Raw genomic sequence first — 22,164 nt, 5'->3', positions numbered from 1 at the left:
AACTATGTTTTACAGAAACTCAAACAGGCTGTTGGTCTCAGGATATCAGGTTCAGTCCTGTTTCAACAGAAACGACACAAGCTCTCTGCTTGTTCTGCGTGTTTGGAGAAGTTGCTACATCTCTCTGAGATTTGACCGGGGACTTGGGGACCTGCACTGAGCTTCAGTCTCCATACTGTGTGACAGACCTTTAATGCATTTATAACAAGGCTTGCGATATTATCTACGACAGGCAAGAGCTATTAGCAAGAGAAAATATTCTGCTGAGCTGGGAAGTTAATGTAAACATACACTTATGGCTTGTTTATACCTACATGTGTATTTTAAATGATGCACAAAGCTAGCCTTTTGTTACTTCTGCTTAAACTGAAAAAAAAAGCCTTGTGACGTAATACAAAAAAATATATTTGCGTTTCCTATTGCTACTTGCAAGCAATGCAGGTTTTCTGCTTTATTTGCAAATTCAATGAGGAAAAGACCAATATAAATTCTAAATACAAACAAAAATCCAATTTTGAATGCCAATATTAAAATGACTTCACTGCCTATTCAGTTTTCAATAGTGAAAACATTATAAGTACTGATTCTTGAGAATATTCGTACAAAATAAAATAAATAATAGTTTTTGTGTCAAGGGATTATTATTTTAGATTATTATCCATAGCTTTCTAAAATACTTCAAGTCAAATAGTTTGGTTTAGTGAATTTCTGTTGTCTGGAATAACTGAATGCTCATCTGTACAATTGATTTTCTACATAATAGTGTCTATTGTATCTCTGCAATCTCTCTTTTGCTCTCTCAATGCAAGTTGTTAATTGATGCCATCTTTTATCTCAAAACAGATATTGACCGTAGTAAAGCTGGCCTTGGAGGACTCCAGGATTACTTTTATGCTCAATATAAAACTTTATTAGTCTATGTTTGGGTGCAATTTCCGGTTTATTCAGTTTGTTCACAAAATGAGCTTTTCCTTGCTTCTCATTCATATACTCATACAGTGTCAAATATTGATTATAAACACTGACCAGTCTAGCATTCACTTAAATGAATTAATTCACTTTCAATTACTTACAGTTACAAAAAGACTTACAAAGAAAAAAAGAGCCAGTCGGACATTGTTCAATTCATAAATCATTGAATACTCAAACATACATTGAAAAAAAGAGAAAAACTTTACTCAAATTGCTAGTAATTTTCACAAATAACTACAAAAACTGGCAAGTAACACAAATAATTAAATGTGAAATTCTGAATTCAAACTATTTTCTATTTCTAGTATTGTAATACAGTGTAGTTTAAAATAGGTCTGTACTTTAAGCTGTTCATGCTGAATTAATTGCAGAGAAAAAAGAATATGAAGAGGAATATCAATAGTGTTGTGATTCAATATAAATAGTCTGTCAACAGTCCTGTTCGACTGGGGACAGCCTGTGTGTTTCCTATATACTGTGCTATTTGTTGCAGAATGATGTGAAAGCTGCAAAAAACTGCAAATAAGAAAAATGGTGGAAGATAATGCTTGCATCACAATTAAATACAAACTGCTACAGCAGGTTGAAATAATTCTTCTCTACAAGGAAGGACTGGGTTCATGCATTGTAGACTTATTTGAAATATGTACATAATAGCACAGGAGGTATAAATAAGGCAGACTTTTTGCAGTGGTCTACTCACAGCGCTTTGTGCTCGCCACAGCTGCATGGGTTAGTTATATCACCATTATTCATTTATACGCCTTATGTTTATGCGATGAGAAGAAAGATGGATGACTTTGGGTTTCATCAGTATGTCTAAAAAGCCCCTTGTTCCTGGAATGTTCCACTAGTCCCTGGACTACAGTTTTTCTATCAGGATAATGACTTTCATAAATTGGCTCACACAATAGATAATGGTTGTTTTTCCATGTGAAAGCGACTTTTGTGGCAAGGAATCTTATTATAACGCCATATTTTTCTCAAGATGTAGGTCCACAGTACATCATTATAAATCCTCCCTGTCTTTTTAAATACAGCATGTACTTCAAATTTGGAATATTGTACTGTATACAGCCCTTGCGAAAAAGAAGTGTATTAAATTGTGTTGAATGTGTGCTTGTAGTGTACTTCAAATTTTAAAAGTATATTTAAAAAAATATACTTGAAGATAATCTAATATGAAATAAAAGGCTACTTAAGTGTACTTACAGTACAGTTGCATGACTGTTTCTTAACACACTTAAGTACCTTAGCTGTAAAGTACATTTAAATCTTGATTTTAATAATGCTTTAAAGCTACACATTTGATATCTTGACTTAAATACCAAAGCTCAAGTAAATGACTTGTTATAATTGTAAGTGTAGTGTATGTATTTAAAATGAATATATGTTAAGTGTACTAAAATGTAACTTCATCATCATTACAAATGTGTAATAAATAAATACATGACATACGTTTCAGTTACACTTTATTTTAAGTCTTAGTCTTTGTTACAGTGTAATTACACATTTATGTATTGAGTAATATTAATTTACACCTTAAAATAAAGTGTTACCTAAGTTTCAATAGAAATTATGTTAAAATATTTTTAGATTACCATAAATGGTTGTCATCAGTACATTAAAACAAGAAGTAATTCTGAAATGACATGTTGTATTTTTATCATGTTTGTAGGTGCTGCTAAAGTCGGTCAATCTTATTGCATTTAATAGAAATTTAAACTACAAGACATTTTCATTTCATTGTAAACCGCATACAATGTAACCTTTAGTGTCTGAAAATATTAAATATTATATTATTTATGATACCTATCATTTTTAAAAGTATGGTAATTTGCTATTTTTTTACAAGCTTGCACACATTGTTAGCATTTCAAATAGTACTTGTGCTTTGTGTGTCCATTGTTCATCAACTAGAGCAGCATGAACTTCTTTGATAAAGACTTATAAATCAGTGTATCTCAGAACAGTTTGTAGTGCGGGTGGACTTTAGTGGACTCCTACACAAGCAACGCTCGTGGCATTTTAACAAAAATATATTGAAGGCAGTATGAGTCAGATTGCATTATAATTTGACATTCTTAGGTACTATAAAAGGAGTGAGAGATAAAGAGTGTGTGTTTTAGAGAATAGATAAAAAGAGAGACAAATGTAATCAGAGAGGGAATCAGAGAGACAAAAAGCTGCAGACAGAGATGGGGAGCGTGGCGGAGCTGTTAGTTGTAAGGTAAGGGAGGAGTTTGCCTGTGTTGTTTAGAGCTGTCACTGTAGACGCCTGGTCCCTGCAGTGCTTTGTGATTGCATTTGGTTTTAAAACGGCACCCTGGAAACAGTGATAGAAACAGTTCCATTCAAACCGCTCTATCTCTCTTTCTTTCTGTCTCCTCTCTCACACACGCGCCAGGCACAATTCAGAGAAGAGATCCCCCACACAGAAGCAACATTCAGTCTTGTGCCAGCTTATCTTGCACACACACACACACACAAATCGTAGTCCGTCATCTGCACCATGCAGCATCTTTACAGTGTTTTGGACTTACTAAATTGCTTATGCTTCCTGTCAAATTGATATATATATTTTTTTTTTGTCTCCGTCTCTCAGCAATGGTCTATAAATTGGTCAGTCACACAGATGATGTGTGGAAATCCTCACACAGTCAGACAGCTGCTGTGATTGACTGATATATATTGGCCAGCCCAATTAATTGCTTGATTTTAGACAATATAAGCTAAAGTTTTAATTTGCTAAAATGTAGAAAGATTGTTTGTTGATGCCAGAATTTTATACCAGTTGTACACTGCCCTTATGCCCAATATAATGGTTAAAAAGTATCTTCCCTTGTGTGCATCCTTGCCAATAAACAATTTTGACAATTTATTGCAATTAAAGTCGAAGCGCAAAAGTTATAGTATCATTTCTGAATTCACCATTATGACGAGTGGGGCAGGGCCGAGAGCCGTGGGAACGGGTCGAGGCCAGTGGAGTAATTGGAAATAAGTGACTCCTGCGCCACTCACCGGTCTCGAGTCCCACGGAGGAGATCCGGAAGGATACAAGAGGAGTTACGACAGTGAAGGACAAGAGAGGACCAGTCCTGGGTTTTGTTGTTTGGTTTTGTTTTGTTTTGTTTGGTTTGTGCGCGACAGTCGTCAGCGAGGGGCTGTCGCTCTGTTGTGTGTTTATTTTATTATTAAAGATTTATTTAAATGTACTACAAACGTTCGTATATTGATACAACCATATAGAACAGAGATAGTCACGTCCCAAACACATGGCATTAGTTGTGCAAATGTTTCTGTGTAAAGCTAGCTTCTTTAGCACAACAATACCACTGTATTTAACTTTTTCTGATAAGTCAACCTACAAATTGCATATTTCTTAAACATTAAGCTGGGATAGGAAAATATTAAAACAGTAAAAAACTAGCTTTTTAAATCTTTGTTTTAAGCAAATATTGTGCACAGTACATTGCCATTGCTTTTCCATATTTTATTTCACTTAAGCGATTTTGTGTTTCATTAAATTGCATTAGTTTGGCTATATATCAGCATTTGGCCACTCTCTTGAAGAACCCATATCGGTTGCAAATTTTAAATACTCTTTCTCATCTCTCTCTCCCTTTCTGTCTCTTTCAGTAGTGACAGGAAATCATAATCATCTCGTCTGTTTTTCTCTCTCTTTGTATTCTGTCCTCACCTTGTGATCGATACGTAATCCTAACAGCAACGTTGCTTTATGGATCTTATGTGCTTTCTTACATCTGTTCTGGATATCTGGATACACTCATTAGGCCTCTTTAGAACACAGTATGGGTGTAACCTGCTTCTGTAACATCTGGTGCAATATTTCATTTTTGGCATTTTAAAGCTGACATCCTGTCGGATCTGTCAGTTACACTCTATCCCATCCTCAGGTCTGACCTCAATATTGTTCATCTCCGTAATGAGGCGTGAGAATCAGGAAATCAAAGATTATACACACATTCCTGTTTGGAGGTGTTAAAATATGAGGAAATCTCAGTTTTTTTAAAAATATTTTTAAGGTGTACATAAATTGAGTGAAATATGAAAGTTAATATTTGAAGAAATTAGAAATATACTGTATATAAATATATAGAATACTATTTTTGTTTTGTGTAAGAATGAGACTTCCAAGGAAAGCAAGAGAGGAAAGTGAACAGATAGCAAAAAGGGGAAGAATACTAATCCTCTTCTCCTTCAGACTTCTACTTTTCTCCTGAGGTCTGTTCCTAAAAAGCCTGGTAAGAGGGGAAGTGAAAAAGTAAGGCTCTTTGGGACCCCCATGGCAGTTGAGTGACTTGACGGGCAGATAATTGTCAACCAGAGGAAGGTCAATTTCGCTGTGTTTGAAGAGTAACTGCCCTCAAGCCAGCTCTGGCCTTCTTAGATCATTCTTTGGGAACAATGTCTTAGGCTGGCTTGCAGCTAATGCCTTCTCTAAACCTATTAGTTTTGGAAAATGGTTTTCTCTAGAGGCCATAGTCTGCGTTGATGGATTCTCTGGATTTATGTTGTGCAGGCGACAGGCTGATTATTTTGCGTCTCCAGAACTCAAACTTGGCCTTTGATGATGTTTATTGTGGAAACGAGCTGTGGTTACAACCAGAATAGATTACAGAAATGCGATACATTGCGTTGTGATTGACAAGCCACAGCAATTTAGATGGGGCTGATTTTTGACGAGTCAGATATTTGGAAACAGACAATTTGGAATTAGAAAAGCATATTGGAAAAAGGATGGTCTTGTGAGGATCATGCCCACACACTCCCCTCCAGATCAATTCTATTGCTTCCTTTAACCATGTGTCATAATATATAAACTCCAGCCATATATAGATATGTTGAGATCAGTAATGATTTTATTTTTCCACATTTGTGTGCATGACAGCTCTGTGTGAGACCCCAGATGTCTGGGATCTAGCTGATAAGGGACACCTATTTGTTTCTTTTTGCAAAGAAAAGTGCTATCGTTGAGGAAAAGAGAGGAAGGTCAGAGAAAAATCCACACCTCTCATTTCTTTCCCCCCGTTCTTCTCTTTATCTGAGAGAATGCACAGCCAGTTTAGCTGTGCTGATAATCAACTTGTAAAAGCTTGTAATTTTAGCATCTAATTCTGGATCCCTCGAGAGCTTTAAATCAAGTGCATGAAAGCTGAGACGTTCAAAATGATTTATGAGGATGATTATTCCTCTTAATCATGAGTGATTGAGGGAGATTAATAGTGTGACCTGCTGCCCACTTTTAGCTGCCTCTCTAGAGTTGATTAACTTAATACCAAGCCTAGATTGCCAAACTATGTTGTACTCTCATAACTAACACGTCCATGTTCAACTTTCATAAGGTTTCAGGCTTGATAAAAGCACAAACGTGGTTAGTAGTCTGGAGGAGCTTGCAGGATTTCACTGAAACCATACCATGCCCCTAAGTCAATAAGTCTCAGATACTTTTGGCTTTTTTTATTGTGAGATGGCACAAGGTCACGAAAAATGTCTTATGATACCACCACTCAAAACTTTCAAAACAAAAGATATTTGTTAAAATATATATTAAAAATACACTACTGAAAACTTTTTTCTTTGTACTTTTTTTTTATGATTGTTGTACCGCGTGACTTTTTAGAGGCTTTAAAATTAAACTTAAAATTTGCTGAAATCAAGATAGAATCAAGAGTACATTTCGTAGAACATGTACATGTATTTTAAACTAGATTTTAAAAACATTTACCCCTTTCTTTATCATGGACACTCTTATATGTCAATCAGTGTTGGGTATAGTTACTTTAGTAATACTATACCTTAGTAGTACTATAGTTACTACGAAAGTAGTTAGTTAGGTTACAACGTCACCATCAATTAAAAGTAATCAGTTATGATACAGCGTTACCTATTCATAAAAGTAACGCGTTAGAGTACTCATGCGTTACCAAAAATTAAAAGCCGTTTGCAGCGGCTCACACATGACAGACACAGCCCCCGGCCCCTTTAAATGCACCTAAGTCGTGACTCCCGACAATGAATAACGTCAGTCATCCGACTAAATTAACACTGCAGGATAACAATAACAGGAAAGACAGTCAGCAATAGGCTATTCCACATGGCGTTTTATTTATTTATTATCACAGAACATATTATTAATCAAAATTCGCACCTACCCAGCCCGGGTAGCCTAGGCTACTGTATATTATGAGTAGCCTACCACAAGATAACTCCTGATTTTTCTTTAACTTTAAATAATGCAGTTATCAAAGTACAAGTATGCTTACTTGTAAACACAACCTTAACAGGCTTGCAGATTTAAATACATTTAGAAATGATGAACAACCAGCCAGCCAACGATCTAACAGAAATTAACAGCTGCCTGTCAAACAAAAATGATAACAAACTGAATTAAATCCTTCACTGCCACACAGGCAAATGACAAATCGCTTAATAGCCGAACTAATTATTATTAAAGTGCCACTCACAGTCACAAGCCTAAATTCGCTTTAACACAGTCCATAAACCAAACGCTGTCCTCTCTGCCATCTTGCCGGGAGTTCGAAAAAAACCCCCCCACACACACAGGGTCAGGCGCAGGGCACAGACGTATCACAGCCATTGACTTTACGATCACAGAGCTTCGGCTCCACTTATACATCCGCAGGTGGCACAGTAGACCTAGGCCTACTGTCTGACAAAAGGCAGGCTGCAGTCGGGATTTTCCTTTCCTTAAAATAACGGATTACTTTTTTTTTAAATAACGAAGTTACTGATTACTTACGCACGAAACTAACGCATTACGTTACACATTTCAGGAAAAAGTTAATTAGAGTACTCTAACGCGTTACTTTGTACTTTGTAACGCGTTACCCACAACACTGATGTCAATGACCCTAAAAGTGAGGCTTAAATGTCAGTAGGGATGACCCCGAATAGTCGACGAATCGATGCTTTGATTCGAGGAGCCTGATTCGACTACCAATCTAACAGTCGAATATTCGCGGGGTGTTATTTATTATGCCATTTTGACTATATGGAGGATCTCAAATGTCTGATTTCACATAGAACTACCGGTTTTATCCCAATTATAAAGTTAATATACAGCCTACTATGATAAAGCTGTAAGAATCTGAAAAGAAAGAAGCTTCAAATTAATATTTTAAAGTGCGTGATAATACCAACCACCCCTATAGATTTATGTTTCAATTTCCATAATCCGTGACCGACAGAGGAGCATCTTGGCGACAGGGATTTAAACTCAAGACTCAAACTGACACAGGCAGAGACTGAATTTTTTCGAACAGGTAGGGTACAAGTGATTTCAAAACATTTCAGCCGGTGTATATACATTGTGGATATATTATTTACCTGATATAAGATGCATTTGGTTTTGAGTCAAGTGCTTCATTGTAGTCCTACGGTGAAGATATCTCTTCAGGGCACAGCGTGAGCAGGTCAAACTACAATGCAGAATATTAATAACTATGACTGAAACTGTTATATACATACTATTATAATGAGAAGACCATTATACTAAAATGCTATAAATTTTTTGAGTTTAGCTGCTGTTTCTGAACATTGTTTCGTGAAGAATGCTTCCACAAAAGGAGTTCGCATTCAGAGCCCCGCAGATATGTTCATGTGTATAAAAAATAATAAATTGTTATAGTTTCGTCGACATTAAGTGTTAGCTATCTGTTAATCAAAACATAAAACATTATTACCCCATTTATATCTGTAAGGTGTTCATTACACATTTTCCCTGTTTGTGTTAACATCAGTAATTATGACTGTAGGATGTATGACTTGACTCAATGTATTTTGCCCCGCCCCCAAACATATGATTCGACTATCAGTCGAATATCGGCAAGATTCTAAAATTTCCGATTCGACTATGCAAATCCTTAGTCGGGGACACCCCTAAATGTCAGTAAACATTTATTACCTCCCATCATCTCAGTGCATCATCTCTTTCTTTTCAGTGGAAGACAGAGGACAAAGAGTAACAGCACACTGGATCTCTCGCAGAACAGCACAGCAAGAGACTGAAACATCATTTAAGGTAAGACCAAGTAACCATAATTAAAAAAAAATTAAATAATCACCACATACATATTTTTATATATATATACAGTATAACATTAAATATTCATCAATTTTACTATCAACGTTGTACACTGTTTTCTTGGTCTCAGCAGTAAGTTTTCCAAACAATATGGTGTGTTGTGCAATAAAGTATGTTTGTAGATTTCAGCCATGTGGCAAAGGTTTTTTGCAATCCAATGTACAACATAGTGATTTTTTTTTTTTCATGAAGAAGGTCAAGCCAGTGTCTTACAAGCCAGTCTATTGGGTATTTAGAAGGATATATGTAGTTGTTGTCTCTTGCAGCTTGCGGTGGCAGCATCACTGCCAGAAAGCAGCTCCTGATAAGCACTCTAGGGTTCTGGTTCTTGTTATCTGAGTTATGAAAGCTTGTAGAGAATCTTGGTTGGTGTGTATTTTAGACTCTTCCATTCGGAGGAAGGCCTGGAATCCAGACAGACCCTTGCGTTTGATCGCTGCAGGTGTTCTAACATTCAGAGTTTCTAACAAGCAACTAAAAAGCTTTTTCATGTTTGCATGTTCTTTTGGAAGAGCTTGATGGTTTCATGCAGTCTAGGAGACCGCCTGCCTTCTGAAGCATCTAAAAGAGCTCCTCTTTATTCAAGACAATGACAACAATGTAGTGGAGTTTCAAGCAGCTGCTCTAATCTTGGCTCCTCGTTCTGTGTCCAGTTGCCGCATGATGAGCATTCAGTGGTGACAGCTCTGTTGTGTAAGCCTGGAGTAACCCATCTGGGCTGCGTTTCCCAAAAGCATTGTAAGCCTAAGTTGGTGGCAATGGGTCTAAGATGCTTTTGGGAAATGCAGCCGTGGATGTTTAAAAAAAAAAAAAACATATGAATATTACATACCAGGTATTTCAGCCACCAACTCTCCAGTTGTCTATATTAGCCACTGAAAACCTTATATAAATATTACATACCATATAAATAATTCATTAAGTTCACTATGAAATAGTTTGACCTGACCAGAAGAATCAATTCCTATTGGTTGATTTAAAGTCCCAGCTCTCCCTGAAATTTTCCTATCCTTGAATAGTGTAGCTGCATTTCATGTGCAACACGGCCACTCACGTGTGAGTGTGCACACATCCTTGTGCCCTTCACTTGAGCATCCACTCAGTCTGATTTCTCCGTTATATTGACATCTGTGCTCTGTCTCAAACTCAGTGCCCTTCGGATGCATCTAACCTTCTTGGCTTGTTGTGAAACCCTTAGACAACCTGAAAATGTCAAGTTAAATACCCTAAAACAAGTCCAGTTGAATTTACATGAGAACAATGATGAACCTATAATAATAAACATTAACATAATTATCTCTATTTTTTCTTATAACAATATTAAGGTCTGGATTTACTAAACAGAGCAAATTAGCATTAGAGCACAATTCCATAAAAGTGCTGATGTGAGGGGAAAATTCTGCAGGTGATTTACTGACAATGCGCAAATTGCGCATATTAAAGAATACTGATGAACAGCACAATCTACCAAGAGCAGCGCAAATTACTGCTTGCTTTAAGACATGCTTTATTGGCGCAAAAAACAGTAATTTGATGATCGTAAACATTAGTAAATCACATTGTGTGATTCATTTTAATACTGTCCTCCCATAAATGTTGCGTCTGAAAGGGAAACTCACCTTGCGCCTTTTTAGTGTAAATTCTTCACTGCGCGTCTTTAGTACATTCTGACAGTACTATTTTAACGGCAAAATAAGTTCGTAATTATCTGTCCCTAAATGGTCAATCTATTTTTGTCTAGTATGGAGGTGTTATGGCCTGTATATGTGGGATGAGCCAGTAAAGACATCATGAACCTATTTTTGGCTCACTTGGTGTCCTAAGAAAGATAAGACAAAATCAAAAGGAAAAAAAAACACATTTTAACTATTTATTAGTTCATTATATATGTAAGACAGGATATTCTAGGTTGTTCGACACTTTGATTCATTAGGGAGAAGTCATGCAAGTCTGCACCATTAATAATCCACTATATAAAATCCACAGATTTAAAAATCCACTATCTGAAATCCACAGAATGTGCTCGGTTTGAATAAACATGACGTTTTTGACTCGTGAGTGTCTGGAGCTAAACAGATTGTGTCAGCTGTTGTTTTGCCACTGGTGCTGACTATTGATGTGGTGGTAACTTCTTGACATTTAGGTCAAGTCTGTGAATATGTCACCATCTGTAGAGAGAAATAACCAATCACATGGCCACATTTCATAGAAATGACAAGGTTAGTCATTATACTGGAACATTACTTACTTTATATTAGGGTTGTAATGGTATGGTACACAAACATGACGGTTCGATACATACTCGTTTATTATCATTATTAACAACAATATAGAAACGGAGTAACAACTTGATATCACATATCAATTCAACAATTCAAATTCAAACCTTCGCACTCTGCACTGCCGTATGGCTTCTAAACAGCGATCAGTCACGCCACAAAGACTGTCAAAACAGCATTTATTGTCTGAATTTCCTGAAAAAACTGAACAATCTGTTCGACACACATGCATACCAAACCGAAAGGCCCATCCCAAAAATGTTCAGTACGGATATGTGTACCGTTACACCCCTATGGTGCAACTAAACGATCAGATATTCATTTTCTATTAAGAGTTGGTGATTTCCTGCAACATACTGACTTCAGCAACTGTTGCCAGTGCAGCAAGAACAGAGCTCGGCTTTATGCAGATGAGGACCAAAGCAACAACTACCAGTGTGAGGTTCCTACTAGAAACCAACAGCTCTGCGATCACAAGCGATTTAATAGCTGTCGGTGTGAACGCAGCTTTGTTGTTTCACCCTGACTGCTGGTGTCTCTCACAGGCTCGCACTTTCATTTAATAGTTGACTTGCAAATCAACAGAAAACACGTTTGTGCGCTCACTCATAGGCCATGAGAATCTGGACGTTTGGTTGAACTTCTGGCTCTTTTGGTGATGATGTAATGAGTCCCTGTGCTGTTTGGAGCTTGGCTGAATGCATGTCAGGCGGATGTAATTTTATTCGCTGAAACAAAGACACACACACAGACGCTCTTCCCTAAGGATGGGGGCAGGGGAACAGGCCACCTGCCAGAACACTGAGTGTATGAAGGAAAAATGTTAGCTACTTATAGCTAAAGAAAATCATTCTCTGGCTCGTTGTGTGTCAACAAGCATTGAGCATATGGTTTAGATTTTTCAATATTTTTTTTTTATTCCCCACACAGATATGTGTCTGTCACAAGTTTTCTTTGTGCTGATAAGTAGATGACTGTCTCGCAGTGGCAGTTTTATATGTAGCACTAGCAGTCAAGGATACAGTATATAAATGTAATGTTTTATTTGTAAAATGTAAGAACTCATCTCAACATTACACTTGGAATAATAGAGTTAAACCATAAAACTGCAGAAATGTTATACTTGTAAAAATTCTGATTGTCAAGAATGTTTATACTGTAGTTAATGTGATTAACTATGCCAATGGTAATTTTGTAAGGACACCTGTGTGAATTTGAGTGGAAATGACTTCATACATCCACAAAAATGTTTGCAACACCAGATGTTTAAATGTAATTGCAAAAAATGGCTCAGAAATGTGAAGAAGAAAAAAGCTTATGCCGTTTTAAGTAAATTTGTTTGCAGATGGCACTTGGTTTCATATTTTGCATCAAATGTAATGCCATTCAGACATTTGAAGTGTGACTTTAGAGTCCAAAAGGGTTCAGTGTCCAAACTTTTCTGGTATTCTAGACTCAGAAAAGGCATATCAGGTTTTTTTTTTTTTTTTTTTACTAAGATGTTTAAAATATTTTTCAAGCACTATGCCAAGCTTTTTATAATGAGCACACAAACATGAGCCAAGGCTAATGAGTTATGTTTGATATTTGAGATAATTGCAAGGTTTGTTTTGGCTAACACTTAACATTTTCCACATTCATGATGAGTGCAATATATATAACTGTTTTGGTCTTGAGTCATACACAAATAATTTCAGAATGCTAACTATTTTATTAAATTCCTCACAGTGCATGTTTTGCTTTGTGAGAAAATATTCTCAATCTCCAGGTAGACTTCAGCCATACTGCCCTGGATGTCAACACATCTCCCAGTCCCTGCTGCTGAAAGCAGCCCAGAGCATGATGGTGCCACCATTTTTGACTAACTTTCCTAGTGGCCGTTCCAACGAGAGAGAAAAATATGATGTATTCTTCAAAATTGTGTGACTGATCTGAGGTATTAAGACATCTAATAAATATCACTGAAGTCACTGATATTTAAATTAAGCAATTGAAGAACTGTTGGTTTTCAATAGCTCACAATTTAGGTTCTTAACAGAGAACTCACTTTTAAAAGAGTATATATAGAAGTATATATAAAGTTAAAACTTGTTTATACAATAAAATGCAGGATTTTCAGCAAGCATATTTTTACAGAATATAACAATCAATGATAATTTAATATGTACGTTACTGTGAGTTTCGCAATAAGAAATGTACAAGTCAATATTATTTGTTCTCCCTCCCAGAAAAGAAATGGCCCAGAACTTGAAAATGCAATGTGCTCATAATGTTAGAAATCCTCGGATCTTTCGAGATATCTGTTCTGTAAAATAAACGTTATCTATTGAAAACTGTAAGATGGATGAACAGTGGAAGGACTGAAAGACTAAAGGAGAACCATGAACAGACCTAGCTTCACTGAACCATTGCACTTTGCAAGTTAAGTAGGCTACAGAGCATATTTTGTTTCTGCGTTGTGCTTTTTATAATGCCTAAATTCATTTCATTTTAATTAGAGTAAATGATAATCAATTCTCAGAAAATCAGACTGGAGGTAAAGACGTTATGATTGTTATGCCAAATGTTTGGTGTTTTACATTCTACGTTGAATAGAATTGAGTAGAAATACAACATTTAACAGAGAGAATACGTTCAGAGTTCAGTCAGAGAGCAAGAGTCAAACGAGCGAGAGTGGAAAGTTACATGGGAGGATGCCCATGAAACAAAAATAAGCACATTTGACACCAGCAATCCTGCAAGGAATTAGATTTGTTTTCCCCCACCCTACGTTCCTCTTTCTTCTCTTCTATCTCCCTCTGGCTTTCACTCTCAATCATTCTCTCCTCCCCTCCATCACAGTTACTCTCCGTATGGCTCTCTCTTTTTTATTCTATCCCCCTGTCCTTTCTCTACCTCCATTTTTTTTTTTTTTGCACTGAAAGTGTTATACTTTTTGACCTCCAGAAGTAAAACCAACATTAGTATTGAATTGAATGGAGTCTGAAGTCCCACTTTAAGTGAAGTATTTGAAGTTGCTGCTGAATTTGCAGCTATGACAGAATAGGCTCATTTGTCTTAGGACGTGGGTCCCCAAGATGAACCTTCCTGGCATTTGGGTCATGCTCACAAGTAGGTGAATACATGTTCTTCGTATAAAGGCTGTGATTACGAACTTCTATTAACTGGTTTAATAGAATTTTTATGTGAGTGTTTGCTAGTCTGAAGGTTGGTCAGTGTGTTAAAGAATTGATAAGCCACATAATAAGACAGTCTGGCACAGTCCTCATGCTCCAACTGAAAGTCGTCTTTTGTACGGTTCAGGAAATCTTATATAAAATGATGTAGGGAGTTTAGAAAAGCAGCACTGAATGCTCAGACATACACACAAAAACATCGCCACAAAAAAGCAGCATACAAAAACTAGCTCAGATGTGGCCATTTTTATTATTTAATCATGTTTCTTCATTCAGTGTTGTTTTGTTGGACAGATGAGTCACTTTTGGTGAGAGGTGGATGTGCGTGAGGACGACTAGCCAAAAATATGTTCATTTTAATGATTATTTTGAAGGACATCTGAGTTTTTATTCAAGTAAAGGCCAGTTATTAAGTTGTGAGACATGTTTGAATTCCAAAACAGTCTGGACATATGCTCAAAAAGGTGGACATTTAGAGATTTTGCAGGTGAAGTGAAAAATGTGTGTAATTAGGCCATAGTATGCATGCAGTGTTCGATTTAATTGAGTGTATGTGCATGACTATATGTGTATTTGGGTGTTCTTTCTACTGAGAAACGTCTCCGTTTGATTTGTCAGTCTTTGAATGTATTTTCAATTAGGTCTTCGGGTACTTCAGTGCCATTATTCTCAAAGACATTGAAATAGTGTGTTAATACAGGCTGTAAAGAATTATCTGTGTGTGTGTGTATTTTTGAGAAGATGCTTTTATTATGTTCAGCATAAAGGCCACTGAACGCTAGAAATATAATGAAGATTGAACGCCACTTCATTTAACTTAATAATTGTCACGGGTTGGTGATGCAGATGGAACGATCACCATGGAGAAGACAGAAAAGTCCTTTTAACCAACTGAACATAGACAAGAACGGACCTTGACTAAAAGAAAACTGAGGGTGAAACAAACAAAGGAACTGATGAGTTAATTAATCAAACAGAGGTGAACAAAATAACAAGTAGGAGACCAAGTAAAACTAGGTCACAGGGGAACAGGTTAACAGCACACAATGAAAACTAAACATAAACCTGACAATAAGAAAGTTAAGAATGTTTTGAATTCCCATAAGCATTTCTTAAAAATGTACTGATCTTGTCACTTCTTAAGTTATTAAATAAAATCAAAAAAAAATTCTGAATGACTAATTTGCCATTTAAATTGCCTCTTCACGTGAGTGTCTGTACGTATGTATAGCTAATTACATTTAGACAGTTTTCTCGAATTTTTAGTGTCCGTGGTGTGAAAATGTTGGATAATTATGCATGTCACTCTGAGTGATGTGACATACAGCCAAGTATGGTGACCCATGCTCAGAATTCGTGTTCTGCATTTAGCCCATGCAAAGTGCACACACACAGCAGTGAACGCACACACACCGAGAACACACACCAGGAGCAGTGGGCAGCCATTTATGCTGCAGCACCAGGGGAGCAGTTGGGGGTTCAGTGCCTTGTTCAAGGGCACCTCACTTGTGGTACTGCCAGCTCAAGACTCAAACCCACAACCTTAGGGTTAGGAGTCAAACTCTCTAACCACTAGGCCACAACTTCCCCAAATGAAGAATGTTATGAATGCTAACAAAAGCAGTTGCATTTAACACTAGTACAGAGATCTGTAGAACAAGTATGAAATGAAATATGCAAACACTGGCCATGAAGAAGTCTAAAAAATTCAGTATTGAAGTTACATTTTCACGAAGACATGCTTAAAACATTAATAAGAGCAATAGACAAAGTGAAAATCTATATAGCAATGTTTATTTATTAAAACTATAACAATAGCTCATCATTGATTGGTCATGATTATGTATAAAATGACTTTTTGTTGAGTTCAAAAATCTGTAACAACTCTGTATATATTTGAGATTTTTTTTAAAATAAATTGCACATTCTTACAAACTGTCTAGAATTATTTATCATTATTATTATTATTATTATTATTATTGTAACCTGTTGTAGTTTTACACATATGAAATTAGGATAAAAACATTCTGCTAAATGAATAAGCCTAAATGTTATCTCAAAATCCAAAATATAGACAGCACTTTCTCGATCTGGCAAACTCTAATCTGATTGGATAGTTTTACATAATTTCAGGATGCTTGAGACTGCCTGAAAATCAAGTAGTGTTTACAACATACAAGGTTGAGGAAAAAAAATTGGGATTTGCCATGCCATCAAATCAACTAGATATCCACAAGTTGTACAGTTTGCTTATATGTCTGTTCAATTACCAGTATGTATTACTTTAGATGGAAAGATGATTACAAAATCAAAATAATTTTTATACAGACCTTCCAATAAACCTGCCCCAGCATTTAAAACCAAAACAAACTGTACATTCCTGACATGTCAGTCAGACAGTGTGTCTAAGCAGACAGTTCTTGGCCATAATAAACTAAAAAAGATATTCAGAAGTCTCAGACAGAGGTCTAAGATAAATATTGAAGAGTAACCTCTATTAAATTCCTTATTTAATGGCCAGGAAGTGTTGGTTTGAATCAGCGGGATGTGGCTATAGCTGCTTTTAGCCCCAGTCAATTTCCCCCAAATAATCTTTGCTTCATCTCTCGTGTGACTCCTCTTCGACATAGTCACACACGAAGAATGAGCGATGATGAGTCCTCCAGGATGGAATGTCATGAGGAGACTGTGGTAAATTTGATCTGGTGCACACAACTCCCTTAATGGCAAACAGGTTATATTAAAAAGATTGTCCTCATAGCTGATTCCACATCTCTCAAAGCCGTCTGTCTACAAAAGCTGATAACTGCACTATAAAAAGTCTCATATGTGCAGCGCCTGGAAGCTAAATAATCTCTTACCCCCATTAGTCAAAATGTGTCCAGTAAGTTCAAAGGAAAAATGTATGCACAGAGAAATACGGTTACCGAAAATTAGCTTCCTTACCAAGTGAATATGAATCTAGGACAATTCGTCACATTAAGAAGTGAGTGGTTTTCATGTGAAATCACATTTCCTTTGATTCCCTCGGCTGATGTAAGCACACTTTCATGAGGTTCTTCTGTGGTCCCAGTCTACTATTATGTGCTATCATGGTCTCATCTTTGAGAAAGGATGTCATGCTTCTAAACCTATCCGAATATTTACCGAAGCAAAGCACAAGTTGGCATTCTGTGAAAAAGAGAGTGTGAAAGTACATCAAATTTGAATTCATCTCTATACTTCCAATGTTTTTAGACCAACTCGCATGGCAATACATTATTTTCAGCCCCTCCGGCTCTCGTTGCTGCATCCAGAATTCATCATTTTTAAATGTGGGATTTCCTAACCTAAAATGCATTGATACAGATCATTACATCATTTGGAAGAGTAATAGCAAACATAAGGAGAGTTTGAAAGTCAACACTGCTCAGTTTTTAAAGGGATAAAGTGGTTAACATTTAGTTGACCCATTTGACTTTCTTTTTTCATAGTTCATAGGTGCTCTATTTTATACAAAGAAAGTGAATGAGAATGGATTCTGTAAAGAGACAAAACACAGCCATAAAAGTATAATACAAGTGATCAGTATACTATATTCAAAGTCTTCTGAAACCATATGATATCACAGGGTGGCAAACAAGCTGAATTTCCTGAAAATCTTCTGTTGCAGCACTCAAATTTCAATCAGATCTATGTAAAGTATTTTCAAACATGACATATTATGCCACATTTTTTGGCAGTGATGCCAAATGTTATTGGTTTCAGTCTACAGAAGCTACATTCTGTTGTGATTGAAAATGTTCAGCTGAAATGCATGCTTTGGCACAAATGCAAAGTCCCAGTATGGTGCAGCCTGAAACAAAAGAATACAAACTTGCAGCCCAGCATGACCTCTGGGATTGCAGATACCACGCGCCTGAGTGCCCAACTCCCTGACTTAGTGTTGCTCTTTCATTTATCATTCAGATGTAATCATGTCAACAGAGGAATGACTGATTCCCCTCATATAAATATTTAAACTGAAGTGATGAAGAGTCTGGAGAGGTGTCCGAAAGGGTTTGCTTAATCTAAACTTTTTTAAAGAAAATATATTGTCATTTGAGGAAGGTGTCCTTTTTTTTTTCCAGGGTGACCTAAACTAAATTGGCTGTACCTGTGAAAAAGTAATGAAACCAACACAAATCAAGTGTTTGACAAGAATGAAATGCTAAATGATAACAGATTTAGAGTGTGTCGATATGTTTTGACTGCTAAGTCTCCGAATCTGAAGTCCAGTGGCATTACTTACAAAACCTCACACAAAATATTACGACAACATGTGTCATACACTTCTGGACAATCACTTCAAGCTGTCTGGCTTCACTTCAGTGAGTCTTCATCTTTCATCTTTCTATCTCCCCTTTTCTAACATCCATTTCTCCCGTTGTCCTCTGACATCTTCTATAGTCACTTCACCTGTCTCTTTGACAGCGGCATGAAACTCTTGGAGTTGGTAAGTGATTGCATGTTTAGAAAAAGTGACCCCCTCTGCAACTCCTCATTTCTTCCTTCTCAACCTTTCCCCGATTGATTTGTGAGATGTGAACTTCTCTCAATCCACCTCGTCTCCTCTCGCATTATTCCATGGAGCTAAACTCCCCCTCAGCCTAGAACATTCTGACAGATGTCTCTATGTGTAGTCATGTGGTTTCTAATGCATTTTCTTTCTTCACATAGAAAATATGTCTTTATGTTCCAATAATTTCTCCACAGTTGCATCAGAAACTAGATTTTTACTTGTTGAAGAAAATGTGAGTGGTTATTGGCCATGCAAAAGTTGCAAGGGTCTTATACAGGATTGCCAGAGTTTCTGTGTGGGAGCCAGAGGTGGAAAGAGTACAAAAATATTCTACTCAAGTAAAAGTACCATTACATTAATGAAATTTTACTTAAGTACAAGTAAAAGTACCAGTCTAAAAATCAACTCAAGTAAAAGTAAAAAGTAGCTCATTTAAAATTTACTCAGAGTAAAAATTACTTAGTTACATTTTAACAGTGGGAGGGAGTCAAAAATGGGACAGGCCAAGGGTGTCAAACTCAGTTTCTGGAGGGCCACAGTCCTGCACAGTTTAGATTTAACCCTAATTAAACACACCTGATCCAGCTAATCTAATCATTTAGGTTTATTTGAAAACTACATGATATGTGTGCTGGAGCAGGGTTAGAACTAAACTCTGCAGGGCTACGGCCCTCCAGGAACTGAGTTTGACACCCCTGGGATAAGTCTATTAATCTCAAACTAGTTGTTTTTAATTAAAGGAATCAGTTATTTAGAATAATAAAACATTTGGGCTGTTACCAGGCAAATCAGTATCAACAAACTCATCTTTTAATGCAGAGGAAATGCAGTAGATTCATTGGAAGTGGCATTTAGATGTATTACACTAGTGCAGGACAAGAATGCATTTAAAGTGCAGTTACAAATGCATGAATAATGTTTTGATATACAAAACATAAAATGTTGAATACTCATTTGAAATTATAAGAAATTAATTATTTAAAAAAATCAAAAGATACTTTAAATGTGATATTAAAATGGCCAGTATGTGTCAGCAAGTCACTGTTAATAAGTGAGTCATTGCGATTGAACCGAATCATTTAAACAGTTGATTCATTCAGGAACGAAACACTGTCACGTTGCTCAGAGACGCAAAACTGTGCTTTGGTGGCTGTGTTTGGAATTATTTTCTGTTTTAGAAATAGAGCTAAAAAAGGCAATATGGTGTCTAAAACGCAAGTCTCTTAATTAACTTGTTTACTGAACTGTTATATATATATGTATGTATGTATATATTCATGATGATTTTTGGAGGAAAAGACGGCATTCTTTGTGTGATTTTGATTTAATGTATGAAATTATATAAATATGTGAATTTTCTGCCCCTATATCTTCAATTTTGTGATCATTCTTAACATAGGCGCCGATTTATGTTTTTCTCCGTGGGTGCTCAAGGGCGCAAGCCATTTAAAAAATTTAAAAAAATATTGCATTTCAGAACCTTAGGCTAATGGACAGCGGCCGATACAAACACACACAACAGCGTCACTTCTCAAAAATACAAACAGGATTGGAGATGAAAAGTTTAACTGACACGTAACCGCTAATGCGTTCAGCTTCTTGGGAAATTAATGTTTTGTAAATATTGATTAAAAGACTATTGCGAAAGGATAGCGTTTCCATTAACCGATTGTTGCGACTAAAATAATGAGTTTCTGGGAATGTCTACCTCATTTATGTTTCGAGGTTTCTTTTGATAGTGGCATGGCTTTTCTTTGAGGTTTCGAATCCATTATTCATATAGGCTAAAAAAATATTTTTTTATTTTATGTATTTAACAAAGAACTTGTATTCTGTCCAAAAGTAGGCTACTTTTGTGTCCATTAGTTTTTCCTCTTTTAACCCGTATATAGGCCTATACTTGAGCAGAAAAATGTTCCCATTTAAACCCTGTTACGAACTTTAAGGAGTCTAGGGAATGTACCGTAACATTTACATATTAACGTACTGCTGGGTATGAAATGAGGTGGAAGAACATGACAGACAAAACTTTGAAAGAGAAAAAATACTGGACGTTTATTCACAAAAAGCCAAAGCCACTAGATCCAGTAAAATAATGTCGATATATCAATATTAATAGGTTTGGCTTTTTTTTATAACAAACCTGTCCATTTTAGTCTGATTAATGATTAGTGATTACGGAAAGCATTAAATGATTACATACTCGCACGGCACTGTATAGTGGGGGATGGGACGTTTTCAGAAACGCTGTGATTGGTGGATAGGATATGGAACATGCATGCGACTGGTTATGTCACTGTCACTGACAACAACATAACCAATCACAGTGTGGCAGACGCTTCATAGCGCCAACTGCAATGTTTAATTTTAAATAAATGTAGCCTACTGGCAGTCTGGCACTGGCACACGTGGGTGCTCATTTTCCGTGGGTGCTCGGTATTTTCCGTGGGTGCTCCACGGTATCGGCGCCTATGATTCTAAATGCATTTTAGGAGACTGAATCACACAGTGAAAGAACGCACTATAAGCGCGCACATCATTAAAACAAAAAATATGATATCATCGCAGATGATATATATAGCACACTCCTCACCACTGTCTTTTTGGCTAATTTGTGCAAAACCTCTTGCTAAAATGTCAAAGCTTCATTTTAACCACCAATGCAACGATGCAATTATTTAGCTTACCTCTACATTCTTGCGAAGGGTTGATGTCTTGTCGAGATTTTATAAGCTGCTAGTTTGGTCTTCCTAAGCAAGTACAGCTTACACAGCATAATAGAGCATACATATGGCCAGGGGTACACTTCATTTCCTTCGAGTTCAACTTCAGAATATGACGGGGTTTCGTTTTCAGCGGTGTCTGCACCACTAACGCCTGTTTTGACCGTCTGCATCTTTCTTGTGATTTTAGCGCCAGTTTGCCCTCCTGCCCATTATTTACTGACGTAGTTTCCAGGGAGCGATTTTTTTTTGTTGTTGTTTTTTTTTACTCAGTATTTAATGTGTTTTAAAATGTAGCGAAGTACAATACTTTAAACAAAATATACTTAAGTAAAAGTAAAATTAC

The 22,164-nt window shown here is 36.5% G+C and overlaps 1 protein-coding gene across 1 annotated transcript in view; it reads left to right on the top strand.

The window, feature by feature from the left end:
* Positions 1 to 22,164, top strand: part of adam19a (ADAM metallopeptidase domain 19a) — a 77,377-nt gene that overhangs the window by 3,129 nt on the left and 52,084 nt on the right. Inside the window, exon 2 of the mRNA XM_059535748.1 lies at positions 8,958 to 9,037. Within this exon, the coding sequence (XP_059391731.1) occupies positions 8,958 to 9,037 (80 nt within the window). The remainder of the gene's footprint in view (positions 1 to 8,957; positions 9,038 to 22,164) is intronic.

The sequence above is a fragment of the Carassius carassius genome, chromosome 3 (genome assembly GCF_963082965.1).
Source record: "Carassius carassius chromosome 3, fCarCar2.1, whole genome shotgun sequence".
NCBI lineage: Eukaryota > Metazoa > Chordata > Actinopteri > Cypriniformes > Cyprinidae > Carassius > Carassius carassius.
This window is presented reverse-complemented; position numbering and strand designations above follow the sequence as displayed.